At 37.9% G+C, this 20700-nt stretch overlaps 1 protein-coding gene across 1 annotated transcript in view; it reads right to left on the bottom strand.

Annotated features, from left to right (window-relative positions):
* MCCC2 (methylcrotonoyl-CoA carboxylase 2 (beta)) overlaps positions 1 to 19597 on the bottom strand; it is a 34960-nt gene extending 15363 nt beyond the window's left edge. The window contains 7 exon segments of the mRNA XM_009328930.1: positions 545 to 609; positions 7264 to 7377; positions 12076 to 12188; positions 15253 to 15380; positions 15960 to 16061; positions 16308 to 16392; positions 19417 to 19597. Of these exon segments, the coding sequence (XP_009327205.1) occupies positions 545 to 609; positions 7264 to 7377; positions 12076 to 12188; positions 15253 to 15380; positions 15960 to 16061; positions 16308 to 16392; positions 19417 to 19468 (659 nt within the window). The 5' untranslated portion in view covers positions 19469 to 19597.
* Between the last annotated feature and the right edge of the window lie 1103 nt (positions 19598 to 20700).

The raw sequence follows: 20700 nt of genomic DNA, 5'->3' as shown, positions 1-20700 counted from the left end.
GTAAAAATTAAGTACAGTAATACTTAACTTATTGTTCAGTAATACCTAAATTTGTTTACTATTCTTTTCATTTTAGAACTAGAAAGTGCGTAGAATTCTTTGTTTTGATAACAAGTATTCCCTTACAAAAACACAAGCTATTTTCATCTTGTTTGTAACAGGTTCTAACTGACAGTAAGAAAGACAAAATCTGCAAAATATGTTCTCTTTCTCAGTGTGTATTATTCTATTAACACTCAGTATTAAACAGTACAGAAAAGTCTTCCATATTATGCGTGATGCTGCAGTACATTAGACATGAAAGTATTTTAAAGTAGTAAATGACAGAAACAAGATCCTAACTAGAGTAACTTAAGGTAACTATGCTACTCTAACAATAAAATGATTCATCAGCACCAAATAAGGACACAGAAAATCTTAATTTTCAAAATCTAAATATACTTTAAAAAAGATCTAAATATAAACTAAAAAAATAAAATAAAATACACCCTAATAAAGCCTAAAGGATGGAAGAAAATAACTCTGGGAAAATATTTCTTTAAACCTGCAGTGAAGATCTGCCCCTCCAAGATCCTCTGCTGATACCTCTTCACCTGTTGCTGCTTTAACCTACCACAAGAAAAGGAAAATGAGCTTTAGAGTTGACACTTATCTTGCATGAATATTTATACTGGCTTAGTTATAGCAATAAGAGATCTTCACAAAATGCTTCTTCATTAATAACATTTCCTCAGTTACTCTCCCTCAGAGCATATAAAATGTGACAACAGTCTTGTCAAAATTACTTAATTTCTCTGACTTTGTATCCTTATTCTAGCATTAATATGTAGTTTTTATTAAGATTCTCCACTTACTGTTGTATTTATTGCTGTGTCCATTATTAGTGTGAGTATACGTACACACCCTTTAGATTTATGAACATGCATTTTCACAAAAAATTTTTTAGTCCTTAACAAGCAATTTCAAACGTGATACTTTCCTGCATTGTTTCAAACAAACAATACCTCAGTTGAAATTTAGCATTCTTTGACTTTGCTTTCTCTATACAAACTCTTCTTCCATGAATTTTAACTTAAATATTAACCATAAAACAATCATTAGGAGTTTTTATTTTCTAAATCTTCCATTAAACACACAATAATTTAGTAAGAATAATTTTCTTTAAAAAAGCATATTAATGGCATAAAACTGTTTGGATCAAGTATGACGTCTTCATAAAAATACCTGGAACACACAATCTAAATCTTAGATCTGTCAAATCTTAGACCTGACAGGGTAATTCAAGAGTGAGTGCACTCCTCCTTAAAACAAAGCAGTATCATTTACTGCATGGTTAAAAAAACAAACTTCTTGATGCATTTCTACTGTACCGTAAGTCCTTTGAAAAGGATTCCTTGCAAGCTGGTGAAACCATTATTCATCACACACAGAGAGTACAGAGGTAGTGTAAGAGACAAGGGAAGAGAAAACTATCATCACTTCTAAAACAGATTTCAGTTTCCAAGTTTTATGCCTAAAACCGAAGCACGCTAAATACATAAATACACACACACACGCGCGCACCTCCAAACTGTCAAGTTTGTAAAATTAAGCATAGATATTTCTTCACTAGTAGGATTTTTGCTTTTAAATTTGAATGGCTACCCATGTAATATGAAAGTGTGGCATTCTGATACTAATTAATGAAAAGTTTCTGTCAGAGACATAATTAACTTGAGTCTTCATCAAACAACAAACAGAACAACATACTTTTAAGAGAAATTAGGAAAAATTTCTTCACCGACAGGGTTATCAAGCACTGGAACAGGCTGCCCAGGGAAGTGGTTGAGTCACCATCCCTGGAGGGATTTAAAAGACATGGAGATGTGGCACTTAGGGACATGGTTTAGTGGTGGACTTGGCAGTGTTAGGTTTACAGTCAGACTCAATGATCTTAAGGGCCTATTCCAACCTAAATGATTCTGTGATTCTATGCTATGATTCTATGAAACAATTCTATATATCTCTCTTTATGTGTCTGACACAGTATGCAGTTATATTACAATTGTGTGACTACTGCAGAACCTTGAACAAATCTGAATAGAGCACTGACTTCTGTTAGTGCTGAAATCTATACACTCATTTTAATAAACTTTACAAAAATGGCTTTTTTCCTCTTCCACAGAGGTGAAGTTTTCCTTCTACAAATCACAGAATCGGAGTTGTGGAGTCTGTCAGCCACCCTGGGAGATTGTCTAGTTTAACTCCCCTGCTCAAAGCAGGGTCAACCAGAGGAGGTTGCTCACGAGCATGTACAGTTGAGTTTTGAGTATCTCCAAGGATGGAGACTCCACAACCTCTCCGGACAACTTTGTTCAGCATGACCACCCCTGCAGTAAAAAGGTGTTTTGTTACATCTAAACAGAATTTCCTATATTTCATTTTGTGCCCTGTAGCCTCCTGACCTGTCACTGAGCACCAAGAAGTCTGGCTCTACTACCTTTACTCCCCCCTGCAAGGTATTCATACACATGGATAGATTTTCCTTGAGCCATCTCTTCACCAGGCTGAAAAGTCCCAGCTCTCTCAGCCTCTCCTCATATCACAGATGCTCCAGTCTCTTCATCATCCTCATGGACCTTCACTGACTCACTTGAGTATGTCCATGTCTTTCTTGGTCTGGAAAGCCCAGAGTGGAACTTACCACCCAAATGTGTCTTACAAGGGCTGAGTAGATGGGAAGGATCACCACCCTTGACTTGCTGGAAACACTCTCCCTAATGCATGCCCAGGATGTTGCTGGTTGCCTTTGCTGCAAGGGTACATTTCTGGCTCATATTCAACTTGGTGCTCACCGGGACCTACAGTGCCTTTTCTGCCAAGCATCTTCCCAGCTGGTTGGTCCCCAGCCTGTTCTGGTGGCTAGGATTATTTCTTCCACGGAGCATTTGCCTGCTGTGTTTAACTTCAAAAGGTTCCATTCAGCCCCATTCTCCAGCCTGTTGAGGTCCCTCTGAAAGGCAGCACAATCATCTGCTCTATTAAAGACTCGTCACAGGTTTTTATCATCCGCAAATTTGCTGATGGTGAACTTTGGACCATTGTCCAGGTCACCAATGAACATGTTAAACAGTATTGGTCCCAGTACTGCCCTCTGGGGTACACTACTCGTGACTGACCTTCAGCTTGAGCCCAGCAGTTCAGCCAGTTCTCAGACTACCTCACTGCCCATTTACCCAGTCCGTAGTTCATCAGTTTGTTGAGGATGTTACAGAAGACAGTGTCAAAAGTCAAAGTCAACATAAACAACATCCACTGCTCCCTCTGCTTCCCCTCCGCCAGTCATCTCAGTATAGAGGGCTATCAGTTTGGTCAGGCCTGATGTCCCCATTGTAAATCCATGCTGACTACTTGCAGTCACCTTCTTGTCCGTAGTGTTTTTGGAAATAGCTTCCAGGATTATTTGTTCCACCACCTTCCCAGGTACTGCAGTGCAATAGAGCATTCTACAAACCGTAGTTTAAATAGTACTAACTTTCTTAAAGTTCATTAAATTCTAACAGACTGCAAATAGAGCCTTGACAAGACATGTGAGGATTTTCAAAGAAATCCCTGTTCAAGCTACTTCAGCTAGCTATCATCAGGAGAAATGAACACAAACTTTAGATGGAATGTGCATTTCCCACTATAGATCAGGCTGACACGTAGAAGAGTCCCCAGCATATAAATATACATGAATTTGACAAACTTATCCTTTTTTACCAGACTTTCCTTCACCACTGAGCACAGAAAGTAGCAAATTTTCCCTGGGGAAGGAAGAATCAGAAGTTTCTGGAATGGGATGGAGAAGCCTACAGGTCAACACAGCATCCTGAGCTACCAAGCAGTATTGCCAAGGGTGAGGATATAGATTACTCAGCTTGGGGAGTGCAGAAGAATGGCCCTAGATATTACTGCTACTGTGACATTTCTCTTACTATTGAGAGCTATCTGTTCATGAAGTCATTAGTCCTCACCTTTCTAAAAAGAAGGCCAAGGAAACTTGTGCTTTATACTTTGGACTGTATCGGCAATTCACTTTTTTTTAGCATACACATCCCAATTGTAACTATCATCAGGGATTTTCTTTCACTTCCTTAGGATGTTTTCCTTTAGGCAGGTGAGCGATAAAATCCAATCCAATTTTCTTCATATAGCAAAGACATTTTGGGGAACAGAGCATACACAATAACGGCTACAATATCTGCTACAACATGGAATGGAAGTTTCTATGGGAGCCTGAAGTAATTTTGATGCTTAGAGAAAGGCAAGCAAAATATTTTCAGTGAGAACATGAAAAGCTCTACCAAAAAGAAAAGCTGACAGGTAGTGATATTAAAGTTTGATCTATACACACAAAGATAAGGATCATTACATCTGCAGGTTGCTAAGGAACAAATTAAATTGGAGGATAGTTGTGAAATCTTCCTCTGGAATTGGAGAAAAGTTTTCATCCTTTCTAACTTCACAACATCCTTGCAGTCGCTGACTTGCCTAGTGAAGTCTTCCCTTTGAGACCCAACTCAGGCCACCCTTTTTCAGCTGCCTATCCTGGCAAAAGTCTCCTGCGCTACACCTCAGTGATACACATGTATGACCTAAATTCCCTTGCGATGTTAAATGATTACCATCCTCTTAGAACAAGAGAGTCTGGTTCCCTTTTTTTCAGCTTCCTAGGCAGCTTCCTGGGTAGTACTGGGTATTAGCTGTCTTATTTTGTACCTGCTTAATGCTGGAGATTGAAAGAAACTTGCTTTAAGTAAGCTCTCCAGGACACATTACTCCGTGCACTCAAGGGGCCTCCCAGGGCCTGATGAACCCTTCCAGCTCTAACATAGCTCCAAGCAGAATCACTCAAGGTGCACAGCACTCTGCAGCACTCTTGCCAATGGAAATGCCATGTCAGAAGAGCTGAGTTTACTCAGGTCTTTCAGATTTACTAGCTGAGCTTCTGCACCAGACTACTCTGAATCTGAGCAAGCCCTAGAGGCAGTACTGCCACTTTATATGCCACTGGCTCTAAGCTAATGAACTCTGCTGGACCTAGAAACGGTTTGTACTTAAGACAGCTCAGGTGTTCCTATACCAGGGCAGTTATTTGTAACACAGTAACAAAGCTAATAACAGCCTGATGTAAAAGTTCATTTCTGTCATCATACGAATTGCCTTATCTCAATAAGAAGATGCATGAATCACCCAATGTTACTCACTCAACTAATATTATTCTCAACTAATATCTTCATTCATATTTATGCCACTTTTCACCAAGAAACTCCTAACATCCAAATTACAGTGATAAATTTACAGAAAATTGCTTAATTTTGAGGGAGGATTTGTCTTTGTTTACCTATAAACAACAAGCTGAAAGAGACTAATACAAGATAAAAAGGAACAGAGACATAGGTAAGACGTTTGAAACAATTACTGCCAAAGAAATTCCAACAGACAAAGAAATTCTAGAATTCTAAATTCTAATGAGCATTAAACAAATTAGCATTAAATGACATAGTTGCTATTAATTACTTCATCTGCCTTTGCTGATTACTTTGTTGTTCTTGTCAACTTGGAAAGCCTTCACTGAAATAATAAAATACTTCAAGCTAAATGCGTTATTTTATTACCGTAGACAACAAAGTAACCTTGTACTTAGAGCTGTGTGTGTGTCCCTGCTGCTTGTGATATGCCAGTTACATTCTGAATTTATTTAAGATGTTCTGGAACAGTAATTAGCATTTACCAGCCATAGAAAAGTATGTCTGCATAAATGATAAGACTTTTTTTTTTTTTTAATGCTGCACAAGAATTTAAAATCCATCTGTACACTGAATTTTCGAAGAAAAAAGGGTATAAAATGCTAAATCCACTTTTAGCATCAGATGACACAGTGGGGAAAAACCCACCCTAAAGTAAAGGCAAAGAATGAAATGCAAAAACATACTGCGGAAATGAGAGCATTGCTATACAAGTAAACACTAAATGACATCACAGGTAAGTTCTTCATGCTTTTAAGGAAATTAACACAACCATGCCTTAGGAACTGGTCAACAAAAAAAATCTGTCCGTGGTTGTCTTCCCATAGTTTATGGGACCTGCTACATTTTCCCAGTATCTTAAGCGGTGGAAAGAAGTGACTTCCAGCAGACTCCCCTCCTCCATTACTACAGGAATTGAGTGGAGCAGTATCTTCATTAACAATGCTGTTACAAAGTGATTTCTCCATTTAGGCCTGCTCAGGTTGGAAGGACTTTTGAGAGATATTCGATTTGCACTTGGCTTTGTCACAGGAAGCACACCTAAAAGTTCCCAAAAGACTATAACCGAAACAGAGCCAACATGCTGCCTCAGGCTGGTTTGTTCAATGAAGCAAATATTTGACTATTTCAAAAAAGCAGGTTTATCCAGTCAGAATTCATTGAGACTAGAACAGTTGTGCTGGGTGTTGCCCTACCTGTTAGCTCTAGGACTAACATGACATTTACTACCGGAAATTCCCTTCTTCTCATAAAGCTTGTGTTATGTAAAGTAATCTTTGTTAGCAAAGATTATTACTTGTATCGGTATAAAACTGAGGCTACACTAGAACATACACTGGTGCAGCTGTTTTTATAAAAAAACAAACACTCAAGCACTCCCCTTCCTGTTCAAGCCAAGCTACTGTAATTTTAAAGCTGTCTTATGCTGCAACAGTTTGCACAGTCACAAATTCCACTATGAGTTCCACAATAAAGCAAGTTTTAATTCACAGGAGCTCTTCAGGTCAGTTTCCTTAGAAACAATTTCCTTACTAAGAAAGTAAGGAAATGATGACAAACTCCATCATAACTGCATCTCTTTTGTCTGTAAACTGACATAAAATATAGCAGATCAGTCCTGTTTCTGAAGTCCTCTGATCTTGACTCTGAGATATAATATACATGCTTGTAATTTTGTTTTTTTTTTAATTTCAAGTCAAACCTAGAGACTACATAATTGAACATAAAAAGCATATTTATCATTTAAATGTGCACAGCAATCTAAAAGCAGTACTATAAAAACACCTTAACAAAGTCTGATTTATACATACACTTGTAACAGAAAATATTTCATTCAGGATATAAACATTCAGATATACTTAAAAAATGCAAACTAATCTACAGAATATCCAGAAATATCTCACCAAGAAAGGTCTCAATAGTTTAAGCTGTACGATTGTCAGCAGCACAAATTTTTTTGGGGCTATGTTACTAGAAACTTCTGTATCCTTACCAGTGGTGGCCCTCCCAAGAATATTGTTCCCTGTTTGCCAACAATAATACTTTCATCAGCCATCGCAGGTACATACGCTCCTCCTGCTGTACAGGATCCCATTACTACTGCTATCTATTGGGAAAACAAACCACAAGTTAATGAATTGTCCAACCCTTAAAAATAGCAAATGCATATGCTACTATTATATATTGTACTGATTTTAATACAGGTTCTGGACAGCACTTCAAGATTATTTTTGCCTGACAGAGCAAACTTTTTATTTATGTTTTAGCTTTTCTTCAAAAAAATAGGGAATCTCTCTAGTTTTCAACAGTCTGTTAAACTATGATCTTCAGGTCACCCTGCAGGAAAATTCATATATGAAGTACCACGAGCTACATATACGAAATGTTTGAAGAGGCGCATGTTCTACCATGAAATTTTTTACTGATGAATGTAAAAAGGTTGAAACCTAGAGGTTGCTCCTGGTATTTACGCTTAAGTCAGAGCTTCAGTTGTTATTTATTGGCATAATTTCACCAATGTTAACATCCTTTGAAGAAAATTCCTCATATCTACTAGTATGTAACTTCAGTTCTTCAATGGATCAACTAATTAACTCTGCCCCTTCAAGGTGTGTGGAGTATCTTGTTATAGGCTTTATAGTACAAATAATCTCTGCTTCATCCTTATGCCTAATTTTGAGATGAACATCTACCCAATGAACATTTTCTACCAGTAATATTTTGGTGACACTTTTACAAAACCAACTTGACCCCAGATATGATGAATACTGTAGCAGCATACGATCACGAAAGTGAGGTTTCTCACTTAACTTCTCCTTCAGGGGAGCTCCTCCAAAGACCCTTTCAAAACAGCTTGTAAAGCAGAAGAAATGGAATACTCATATGGAAAGGCAGACAGTAAGAAAGTAATTGTCTAATCTAAAACTTTCTTTCACAACCACAAAAAAAATTAAAACACAAAATAATGTTATTTTGCGTTGTTTGGAAATATTTCTAAAGCGACATCAAGTAGTGTTCTGTGTTAAATAATAATCTAATGTTTGCTCTTAAAAGAAAACAGCACACAGAAATAAAACTTCCAAATCACATTACCTGTGTCTAAAGCAGGAGTAGATGAACTATGCCAACCTGCTATCATCAAATCAAATAGCTTTTCCAGCAAATGGTTTTCAGTATCTTAAATTATATTCAGAGTCACATCATTAATCAGCAGTATTTCTGTTGTACATTTAATAAATACCTCCAGGTAAGTACAAAGATAACATATGCCTCTAGATATGGGAGAAACTTGGGGGAAAAGTTAATTTGATTTTTTCCCTAGGATTTGCGGTTTTTTCCTACTCTTAATTTTACCATGCTCATGTTGAAAAATGTGCCTGCATTTAAACTTTAACTCAGGTGTTACTTTTTCCAATACATAAATTGGAATATGTATATATTGGAAAAAACAAGATCTACTTGTCAAACAGCACAACCTCAAATTCCCAACTAATGTGCTACTTCCTGACTTCATTCTTTGAATTACTGCATAAGAAATTACTTAGCACAATAAAAATCAACAGTTCTGAATGCACATACAGTATTTTATACCCACTGATCAGCTCCCCATTGTATCCATGCAGCATATGAGTGCGAGAGAGCTTAGGAAGCAGCTAATGAGAAGCTAATCACAGCTTTCTGATTCACAGCCATACAGACATCAATGCAATTTAAAGCTGCAGTAGGAGTATAATAAATTAGTCACAGGTAAAAGTGGAGGGGGAAATTAAAAGCACCACAGGCAACTGGAAAAAAAAAAGAAAAAAAGCAAGCACTTTAAGGGCAAAATTGAGAAGGGCTGATGAAGCAGACCTTCAGGCAGGCCACAACAAAGAACAGCACGTAGAAAATCCAGACTCCCATGTCAGAAGAATTAACCAGAATGGAAATCAGAGGGAGCATAATTTCCTAACACCATTTCCTAATGAAATATCCTCTCAGACAGGGAAGATGATTCTAGCTACCACATTCTGTTAGCACAGAATCAATAGCGGATTTACAAACGTTAATAGTGCCTTTCTGAAATGAAACCAAGGATAGAAACATCTCCCAAACAAAATACACCTGTACTGCATCCCTTAAATGAAGGAGGCACTTCAGTAAAACATTTTTCCCAGTCTTCTATAAATATTTTAAGAAAGTTAAACTTTCATCAGTGTCAGACCAAGAAAATTAAACTTTCATCAGTGTTATCCCAAGCAGAAATGTGTTTTATTAAAAGGCAAATCTTTCCTACACTTAGCTTTTATTGTATAGGAGTACAATGCCACTCAATGCAACACTATATGGTAATTGAAATAAAAACAAATTCAACTTTGTAAGGAACTTTACAAATACGTTAAAGTTGTGTCAAGTTATTCAGGAAAACACCAGCATGACTTTAGGGCCAGGCATTTCCAGAAAGGTCATGCCTAACATCAGTAATTTCAGCCTTGCAAACTGGGTTTACATATTCATCTTTGAAATAACATCTAAAAATCACTACTCCCATACCAGATAATGATTGGAGTCTCTAGCAAAAATAAGGTTTACCAGAACTTCTAAAAAGATAATTCAGCAAAACAGCCCTGTGACTGTCTCCTTTGACAGTTGGTGTTCCACAAAAATGCTGGGACCAATTTTATTCACAGGTATAAATCTAAAGTACAACCTAGACCTATCAGTGACTCCGCAGGATAACCAGCTTGTAAACTGTCTTTTTTCCTAAATATTTTTGTTCTAACTAAATAGTGCTTTTCCTCTGGAGACCTAGCTAATCACTACAATTGCTCCACTTTTATTGTTGGAAACAAAAGAACTGCAGAAGTTAAATTATGTCAGACTTTCTAAAGAGATTTAGTGTATTGTTGGAATCTTCAGCCTTGGATTTCTCTGGAGGCAATGTATTTTAGGATTCTTTGGTAGAGGAAATAATGGTTGAAGTCTGACTTGCTTCCAAAATGTACCAAAAAGGTACCAAGGTAACAAATGTAGTTTCCTCAGAAATCATGCAAAGCCAATGTCCACCATGTAAGGAGGAGTCAGATGGAATACTGTATATAATACAGACTGGTGCATCTGCTTCACATGGAAATGAAGTATTAGCTTCTAGTTTCTCCTTTTGGACTAGGAGATTCAAACAAGCACAGCTTCTCACAGAGAATAAATAAAAATGGTCCCAGCTCAATCATGCCTCTCGATGACAGATGTTGGTAAGAATGAAGAAAATAAAGTCCTATTTCCACTTTACATTAATGATGAGTTCAGTAGTCAGGTATGTCAAAACAATATGGTGGTGAAATACTTCCATGACAGTACTCAGATGAAACAGCAAGTTAGCTAAACATTTACTCTGCTTGAGGTTCCAACAGCTATTTCTAAACCTGATGTTCTAAAACAATTTTTCTTCTCAGGTGGAATATCCTGGAAATTTCCTTCACCTTCTTTCATCCAGCCAATAGGAAGTGACAGGCATTGAATTGACAACTACACCTAGGAGCAGGCTCTTGAAATTAAGATAATTCAGTGAAAACACCAGCTCAGCGGTCAAAAAAATCAAAGATGCTAGGAACTACCAGCAAAGGAATAGAAAAGAGAATAGTACGTATCATTATGCTATTACATATATATCCGTCATTAGTTGACATATTGAGTAGCGCAGTCTGGCTCCTTCATCTCAAAAAAGATATAACGAGACCTGGGAAAAGGTTTACAGAAGATAAACTAGGTCCATCAAAGGTATGGAACATTTTCTGTAGGAAGAACTGCTAAGTAAGCTTGAATTCTTTGGTCTGCAAAGGGGAGTAAGAGGCAGGTATATGAGAGGGCTACACAACCATATGAAGAGCCTGGGAGTTGACTGACTAGACAGCAACTCTGTAGGAATGACCTGATTGTCTGCTTTCCTGGAGCGTTCCTTTATTTGGAGGAGGTTATCTTCGAAGACCATGGACTCCTCCGCCCTCCCTGGCAGCCTCTCACAGGTCCCTGCTGACAATTCCCCTAACAAGCCCAAGACTACTCTCCTGAAGCCCAGAATCTTTATCCTGCTACCTGCCTTCCTCACCTCCATCGGGACCTTATACTCTGCCCTCTACTTTCACTGTAGCCAAGGCTGCCATCAGCAATCACATCCTCAAACATTTCTACATTCTTCACGAGTAATAGATCCAGAAGTGCACCTCCCCTAGCATGCCACTTGCATCAAAAAACTGACCCCAATGCACTCCTTACCTACCCATGACACAAAAACACTTCTAAAGCCAGGAACTGTGACTAACAGTAATTCTATGCATCATTAATACATTAAAAAATAACCTCAGTGTTAGGGCAGTTTTACCATGCAGCACATCAGTGCAGAAAATGAATATATATACGCATACCCGTTAGTAGGAAGTATGTCTCATTTACTAGCCATCATCAAAACGGTCCTCACCTTTACAGCGTTGATGCAGAATAATCAACTGTTCCAAGACATTTCCTAGTGCTTCCTCACATGGCCCGACATACCATGTTGTCAAGTCCCTTTTTTTCCCACTCCAAGATAGGAGCAGGTAGGCCATGTCATTAACACTAAGGCCAAGAACAAAGACAGCTTCTTCAAAACTATGACTTTTTGTGGACAGTTACTGTGTTTACAGTGCCTCCAATCCCTAGACTGGGCCATGAGGTCAGCACAACACAGTGCTGTCAAAAACAAAGCATGGGTACAAGCCTTGAAACCAGATAAAGGCAGCAAGCATAAAAACTAATTAGTACATTTCATTCTTAAGTAAAAGCAAATTACCTGTGGAATTCCTTGTGAGGACATGACTGCTTGATTATAGAAAATACGGCCAAAATGATCTCGATCTGGAAATACTTCTGCTTGCCGAGGTAAATTTGCTCCTCCTGAATCAACTACAGTGAATGAAAATATATTAACATGTCCTTGAACAACGTTATATACTTCAGTTGTTGGTAAAGCATCTGCACATTACTTAAAATATACAGCAATTACTATCACTAACACTGTACGTTTTTCCATAAATCTAGGTATATTAGGATATTCTTCTTGAAAAAAAAAAAGAAAAAGAAAAATAGTAATACCCCCCCCACAATAACGTTCAACCTAATCATTCTAATGGAAAATAAATTCAGATGTGCTTAGAGATGCAATCGTACCTCCCTATACAAACTTCTAAGCCCATCTTACTGCAAAACATTTAAACTACGAACACTTTCAATGTACAGTTTTAACTCAATTATTCTATTGCAATTCTGTCACAAGTTCCAGAAAAGGGCAAGACTAACCACTGAGTTCGAGAGGTATAGCATGTGGACTTTCACACCCTGATTATACAGACATACCGAAGACCTTATACTATTGTCGTGGTTTAACACTAGTCAGCAACTGAGCATCACACAGCCGCTTGCTCACTCCCATCCCCGGTGAGATGGGGGAGAGAATCAGAAGGATAAAAGTGAGAAAACTTGTGGGTTGAGATAAAGACAGTTTAACAGGGAAAGCAAAAGGCACACACGCAAGCAAAGCAAAACAAGGAATCCATTCACTCCTTCCCACCGGCAGGCAGGTGTTCAGCCATCTCCAGGACAGCAGGGCTCCATCACGCCTAACGGTGACTTGGGAAGACAAACACCATCACTCCAAACGTCCCCCCCTTCCTTCTTCTTCCCCCAGCTTTATATACTGAGCATGACGTCATATGGTGTGGAATATCCCTGTGGTCAGTTGGGGTCAGCTGTCCCAGCTGTGTCCCCTCCCAACTTCTTGTGCACCCCCAGGCTACTCGCTGGTGGGGTGGGGTGAGAAGCAGAAAAGGCCTTGACTCTGTGTAAGCACTGCTCAGCAGTAACCAAAACGTCCCTGTAATATCAACACTGTTCCCAGCACAAATCCAAAACACGGCCCCCATACTAGCTACTGTGAAGAAAACTAATTCTATCCCAGCCAAAACCAGCACAACTATCTTTAGGAACCTTCATTTATTATGTGACCTTGCCTCATGATGTGCCCTCCAGCTTACAGGTCTCCAACTGCAGCTGCCTCTCCCCTCCCAAATAATGAAAATACATCATGTTGTAAGACTCCAAAGAAGGAGAGAATACTAGCAGGAAATGCACAGGGCGGCCAAGCACCTCTGAGAACTCTGGCTCCTGGTAATTAATTTTTATCTACGAGCAACAGTCCACATGCACATTCTCATGTTGCATGACTGCAGCCAGTAATGCTCTACATTCAGCTTCACCATGAAGCCACATTTTGATTCTTTCCCCTGCATTTTGCCCCCTGCCTGTGCATAACCGCTCTCCCAAACCAGCATCAACTCTGGCAACTAGACAAAGTCCAACCTGGTCAACATACCAGTGTTGTGAAACAGGCCATCCCTGAAAACAAAAGAAAATGCCCACACCAGTGACTGACTCAGTGACAAATGGCACCAGGTGTCCACATCAGAGAACTAACACCTAGGCAGCTACCACTGAGGGAAAAGGCAGTTCAAACAGCATGAAAATTACATGGTCAGCAAAGTGCTGACCGACTACAAAGCATTCCCTCTTGATCGCACAACTGAAACGAACTGAAATGAGCCGAAGTACAGAAACTGCAAAAGTAAAATAATTCACCAGGTTTGAGTGACGAGCAGTATGTATGCAGGGACTATACATCTCAAAGGTGGCATAAAAAAATTAAACCTTTGTTTCAAAGGCATATCTATGTCCCACAGTTCCTCATTCCGTAAGATTTTAAAACAGTAGAATCACACATAACTGCTCACTGATGACTCACTAAAAAAGAGTTGTCTGAACAAATAGAAGTTGCTGATAATTCAGACTAAAAAAATCATACAGTTGTTTTGCAAACAGCAAAGTTAAGTTTCTTTGGTTTTTTATGACTGAGATAAAATTTAGCCCTCCCCTTGCCTCCAAGGCTCTTCCCATTGCAGTGTGACAATCCCACAAAGTCCCCACCCACAGCGTCCTTGTAGCCACTCCACCAATACTTTCAAGTTCACATTTCTCCTAATCCTTCTCTCAGTATTCTTTGCATGCTTGGCCTACCAGCAGGGCAAAAAATTACAAATGCTTATGCTGGCCAGGACCTATATTTATGTTGACTATTTAACTAGAACAAGCATCCTGACTGGCAAACCAATTAATGGTTAGCTGCTATGGAAGCTGCTAAGCCAAGCAGAACTGACAAGGACTAACCCACCCTGTTTTTTAAATGGAGACAGTAGAAAGGTCTTTCTCCTCTGATGCTTATGCAAAATCCACAGGAATACACACTCTTTTAAATCTCTCTGCCAAATTTGACTGAAATTGGCTAATGGGTTCTAAAGTTATTAGATTGGGAATTGAGACTGAAAGACGACATTGGCAGAAAGCACTTGTATTTGTAAAAAAACAGGCTAAGAAAATACTGCCTGTAATATACTAAAGATATTTAGCACTCTGATCTTAATCTTTAATAAAAGTACACATAAGTAAAACTTACATGAGGGTTTGGCTAAATAATGATTTAATAGACTATACTCAAAATGCAAAATAATACACAATGGAATTTCTGCTTCAGTAAAATTCATCCCAAACTGTAAAAATCTGTCGATTCAAATTATTATTGACACTTTTGGAACTGAGACTTTTTTTCTTTGGTACGTTTTCTCATACAGCTACATGCTCCACCAAAAGGCAAAATAACTTTTTTTTAAAACTGTAATTTGGATTAAGACTGGATGAGAGTATAGAATGGATTGCTCAAGCATGACAGAAGGGAAAGAAATAAGAAAGAAGTGATACAGTGGCATAGTTATATCTGTATCTTATGAACCCAGCTCTACAGCAGTGCAAAATATAGTGCTGAAAAGCTATGGGTACCCTCCGGCTAAGATTTGCCACCAATCTGTAGAGGTAACAGTATTGATGAAAAAAGGACATTTCCTATTTCTGCAATGGGACTTACCCAAATATAGGCAAGGGAGATGATTTTGCATTGCAATTTCTTGAGCACGTAAATGCTTCTTAACAGTGATGGGATAATAGGTACCACCTTTGACAGTTGCATCATTAGCAACAATCAAGCATTCCACCCTAAAAATAAAACAAGTTTATGAGAGAGAAAAATATTTCTAATGAATAAGTGTGTTTGTTGGTTAAGAACATGCCAAGGACCCTCGAAGCCCTGATGATCAAAAAGAGCCCTCCTCACCTGCATTCCCTCAAATGCACATTGTAACAGCAATCTCAGCGCTATGATGTCCTGTTTCACAGCCTCTTAACTCCCTAAAATAATGCTGTATAGCATCATATTTAATTTCAACAATAGTCTTGGAGGTAGTTTAGTGAGCAAAACTAATTCTTAGCCTAGAATACCACCCTTATTTTTTGAAAATTGCCTTACCAATGTACTAATCTCTCTCCCTCATCAGACACCAGAAATTCTGTGTGTTCTGCTTTAATACGGGATACACTAACTAAAAAAAAAAAAAAAAAAAAAAAATCACTCCCTTTTAGCTAAGACTGAACAAAGTAAGATACCAATTTTGTTAATTTTTTGGGTGTCAGAAATGAAAGACTAAAAATGCTAATAGCTTAATACTAGAAACTAACCAAAATTATACCTTCTTTCTTTTCATATCACCAATAATGTAGATCCCTGGTATCTCTCACCCAGATACTCGTCCAATGCCTGTGATAATGCCTCCTGCCGGTACCTCTTCATTACCATACAACTGGTAACCTGCAAACTGGGAGAACTCCAAGAATGGAGACCTGAATAATGACAAATACAACACAATTTTAAAAAGGAATTGGCCATATTTGCCATTGAGTCTCACTTAAAAGGTTAATGAGATTTTTTTATTTTTAAAAAGAGATGAGTATTTCGAAGAACACTTCTGTAAAATTTCAGCTGTGTTATTTGCCAGTGTTTATGGAAACTAAAGAGAAAACAAGCGTGTTGCAGTACTTACCTACAAAAGAGAACCTGAAGTGTTTTTAAAAAAAGAAAGTACCTACCCGGGATCAATAAGCCTGTCGATTCTCTCTCTGGGTAACAGCTTTCCTCTTGATGTGTGAAGCTTACGAGCTTTTTCTCCACCTCCTGTGACACAATAGTAAATTGTTAGATTTAGTATCGACACAGACAGATAAATCACCACTTATATTAAAACTTGGAATGGAAGCACTGATGAGTTCCCAGTTTTTGAAGTATGGACCTTAATAATGAATTTACTAAATAATGGTTTTCATTGCAAACAGAATTAATGTATTGATAAAAATGCTTGCTTTTCAGATCTACTCCATTTTCCCCCTCATTTTTTATAGTTAGCCTTGAGGTAAAGACTTTAATAAACAAAGTTGTCTGAAACTTTCCCCCACTGCTTGGCAATGAACAGAAAGGTTGAAAACACAAACACACAGACAGAAGCACAGCAATAAGAACTATAAAAATACTATTCCCCAAAATTGGTTCAAAATAGCCATGCTGAATCCAATCTTGAAAGACTCAACACAATCTGGATTCATTTCCTTAGATTACTCCAAAACCGTAAGCAGAGTTCAGACACACAGCATTTAATATCAAGTTTATCTTTGCTTCACTTCAACTCTTTACTTGAGGTCATCCTAAATCATATCTTTTGCTCTCTAGAGCTTTATGTCATTCAATACTTAAGATTTGTTGACAGACCTCAGCCTCTTTATAACAACAGCTTATACAAATATTGTCTATGTAGACAGATCACTGATCCACCTCATCACTCTAAAATTGTCTCCCCTGTCCAAAATGAAGAAGGTGCTATTTTGCTAACATTTCTCCTGAGACTTCAAGATTTCTTTGTCAGCTAAGCACCACTGAAACAGAGCTTTTAAGCCTACCTTTCAAGCCCTTTCTCTTACGTCCTTCCTTGATCACTATGCACATCATTTCCTACCTGCTAGGCATGCCAGAAAGCCCACAATTTATTTCTGAGTCAGCCTGTTCTTTAGGTGTGTATATCCAGCCTAAGTCTAAATCTTGTAAATTCTTTCTGTACAAGTTTCTTAAGATACAACCGCTCATAGCCACCCACAGAGCTAATACTCTCATCCAAGTTCTCAACATCCCACACCATAACTACATTTCCTCTGACCTCCCTCCATCTTGCCTTTCTCATTTACACCCAGAGTGATGCTACAAAAATAATTTTCTATCCTGTGATTTTTGCACCTCTGTGCACTCTGCCTCTTCACACACTAATTGTAAATGCTTGCTCTCTGGGCCCCGTAGCCATTCTATTGAACTTTTCTCTTCCAAGATCAAGACGTTCGCTCTACCCTATGTTAGCCTCCATTCTGTAGAATGTGAGAAGCAGCGTCCCTGACAACGAAACAAACTTGGAGGCATTTAATTTTAAATCCCTTCTTTAATTTCGCCTTTACAGTGATGTCTATAAAAATTTCACTGTGACTGCTGATGTGCTATGATTGCTGCCAGTCAGAGAGACTAAAAGTATCTCAGTTGCTTCTTGTAGTTGTCATCAGAAATCCATCCATTGTAACTTATTGTAGCCTGTAAATTCTTCGGGGTAGGGACCATTTTCCTGTTGCACAGCTGGGGATGACTAAGTAGAATAGGATATGGGTTCACAAAAGCCCTACCCACTGAAGTAACAGGTAAAGAATGAAGCATTCATTACAAAGACATCAAGCAAGAGCTCACCCTCTGAAAGACAGCTCTTACAAAGAAAAAGATGTTGCACTTATCCTTCAAAAGTATTCAACGTAAGTACCTAATTCTTCTCATATACTTAAATGACAGGCAAAGCAATCTCAATCGATGTCACTCAAAATGGTGTATTAACATCCTGGTAGATCTCCCTGAGATGGAGAAAAGATGAGGGCCACGTTCTTGTCCTGTTGTCATGTAACGGGCAAGAAAAGGAAAACGTGCAGCTGTGAAGGCGGCCATGAGCATTAGTTCATGAGCCACATAGGGAATTGCTGAATAGTCTCTACACACATAAAAGACATAGGTAGTCCACGGGTTTCAGCATCTCCTCAGGAAATCCTTTGTTTCACAGCAAGCAAGAAAAAAACACTAAGCACAAAATCTTAACTGTGCTCCGTTCCAAAGCTGTAAAAGAAACTGCATTATGTAAGAAACAGTATATGAAGAGACAAACAGTATCATGATGGACACAAGAAGGGGAGAATTAAAGCTGCATGCTCAACCTCTGGCAGCACAGTTAAGCATTTATAAACCATTTTCATTTTATCGTCCCCATTAATTATAGTCAACTGTAATTAATTCAAGTAGTCTTACAAGTCAAGAAGATGAAACACAGATTTCAATCTTTTAAACTATTACAGACTTGCTTTTGTTTGCCAGCACAACTACAGCTGGGGTCTTTGAAAATCCTCTTTGCACGTGAAGAGACTAACATGCAACTCAAACAGAAGCACATTTGCCAAACCAGTTTGTTATAAAAGCAGGCAGCAGTGGATGAAGCAAGTGAAGTGGACAGTGTATCAGTAAAAGCCTTTTATTAATAATCCTATCCATTTTAAAAATATTGCCATTAGAAACATACATTCCATTGATTACTGAGATCGTAACTGATTAAAAATTAACTGACTCTAAATATCCAGTTTTCACTATCTACTTGCTTACTTTTTGCTTCTCTGGCAATGAAATTAATCTTCTGTTTGCCTAAATCAGCCTTGCTTTCATTTATGTCTGCTTCCAGTAATTTAGGGATTTGCTTGCATTAGCATGTTGCTCTGATACTCAACTGGCAAACAAAAAAATGTGTTACCACACTAGATACTGTGGTAAACAAAGTAGTGCTAAGGGTATGGACATTTTTCTTAGCTAGCCTGAGTTACTGAAAAAAAACCCCTAAATTTTGAACAAAGTTAGCTTGGACATAAAGCTTTTAAGATTTTTCAACTGACAGAAGACGGTAAATCTAGATTTAAGCAGATGAGCTAAAATGTCAGTAGGACTACTACAGTCCAGCAAATATGTCGTATCTGAATGAACTGATTAATGAATGTATAGCTATAGGGGAAAAAACTGAAAGAACAAAACTGGGGTTTGGACCAAATTAAACAAGTGTTCTAAAATCTAGACTAGCATACTTACCCAATCTGATTTTTTCTGCTTGCTCTTGGAGTTCAGTTACCAGTGCTTTCATTCGTTCATAGTTTTCCTAAGTGGGGAACAAAACAGCATTTTAAGTTTAACCAAGAGTGACAGTATTATTTTTTAACAAACACACACAGAAAGTACAAGATTTATTTATCTTCCAGATTTCATTTAACCTTATTAAATACTGGCTCTGTATTGTCTTTAAAGTAATAACGTTTCTACCTATGTCTTGGCTTTCCTCAGGCATCCCAAAGCATTTAATAAACATGCTTCACAAGAACTCTCCAGTGCATTAGGATTGTAAAAGACTAGTTCCAAATTTAATAAACAAAACCAGAATTAGTCATTACAGAGTTTTGTTAATTTTTTGTTACAGCTTTGTTTGCTTTTTTAATCTAATTTTGTAAAAAAATCACAAGGATTCAAATTAAGTGCTGTTATGTCTCTTGTACCAAAAGATGAATGACCTAGACTAAACAGAATTTGGTAAACACTTTTTACATTCCTGTTGTTTGTGTAGAACGTAAAGATAAAACAAAGCTTTTTAAAAAAAAAAAGTCTGGTCTTCTTGCCAATATCCCTCTTAGAAAAACAAAACCTCTTAATTTTGAATATGTGTGATCCAGTACAGAGCTCACCATTTCTATCAGAATTATCCAAAACTGTGTGCTCATCACAGCAGTTTTTTACCATTTCTTAGGAATTAAAAGGTATTAGTCAAGCTTAATTTGTTTTTTTTCCAGACATATTAAGAGCTATGTTACCTCTTTGAAAAGTGTAGCTGCAATAAAGGAACAAAATAACTGCTGCATTAAAAAAAAAAATCATACTGTCTTGCCTAATTCTCATTTAGAAGGTATTAGAGTCTACTTTGACAGAAAAAAACAATCTGGTGACTCTATATTCAGACTTGAACACTCAGAATTAAGGTTTCCCCTAGAAGCAAAAAATGTTGCAGTTAAGTTTGTTCAGCTCTGCCGTAGTCACTGAAAGGCATAAAGATCCAAAGCAGGAAGAAAATAAAACCACCTACACAGGCACCTTGCATTCAAACTGTTTTAGCTGCATAGTAAAGACTGTCAAAAGAACACATTTCTCCCCCTTTGTAATTGCTACAAATAGATTAAAAACACTCTATTGAAAGGTAAAAACATATCAGGTGAAAACAGGCCTTAGCAATTTTATCAGCTCGTATACACAGTCAATACAAAAGGTCAGCATTTAGAGGTCATCCAGTAAGACCAAGGTGACATACTGAAACACTAAGTCCAACTCTTG

This window comes from Pygoscelis adeliae, unplaced genomic scaffold (genome assembly GCF_000699105.1).
Source record: "Pygoscelis adeliae isolate BGI_AS28 unplaced genomic scaffold, ASM69910v1 Scaffold127, whole genome shotgun sequence".
Taxonomy (NCBI): Eukaryota; Metazoa; Chordata; class Aves; order Sphenisciformes; family Spheniscidae; genus Pygoscelis; species Pygoscelis adeliae.
This window is presented reverse-complemented; position numbering and strand designations above follow the sequence as displayed.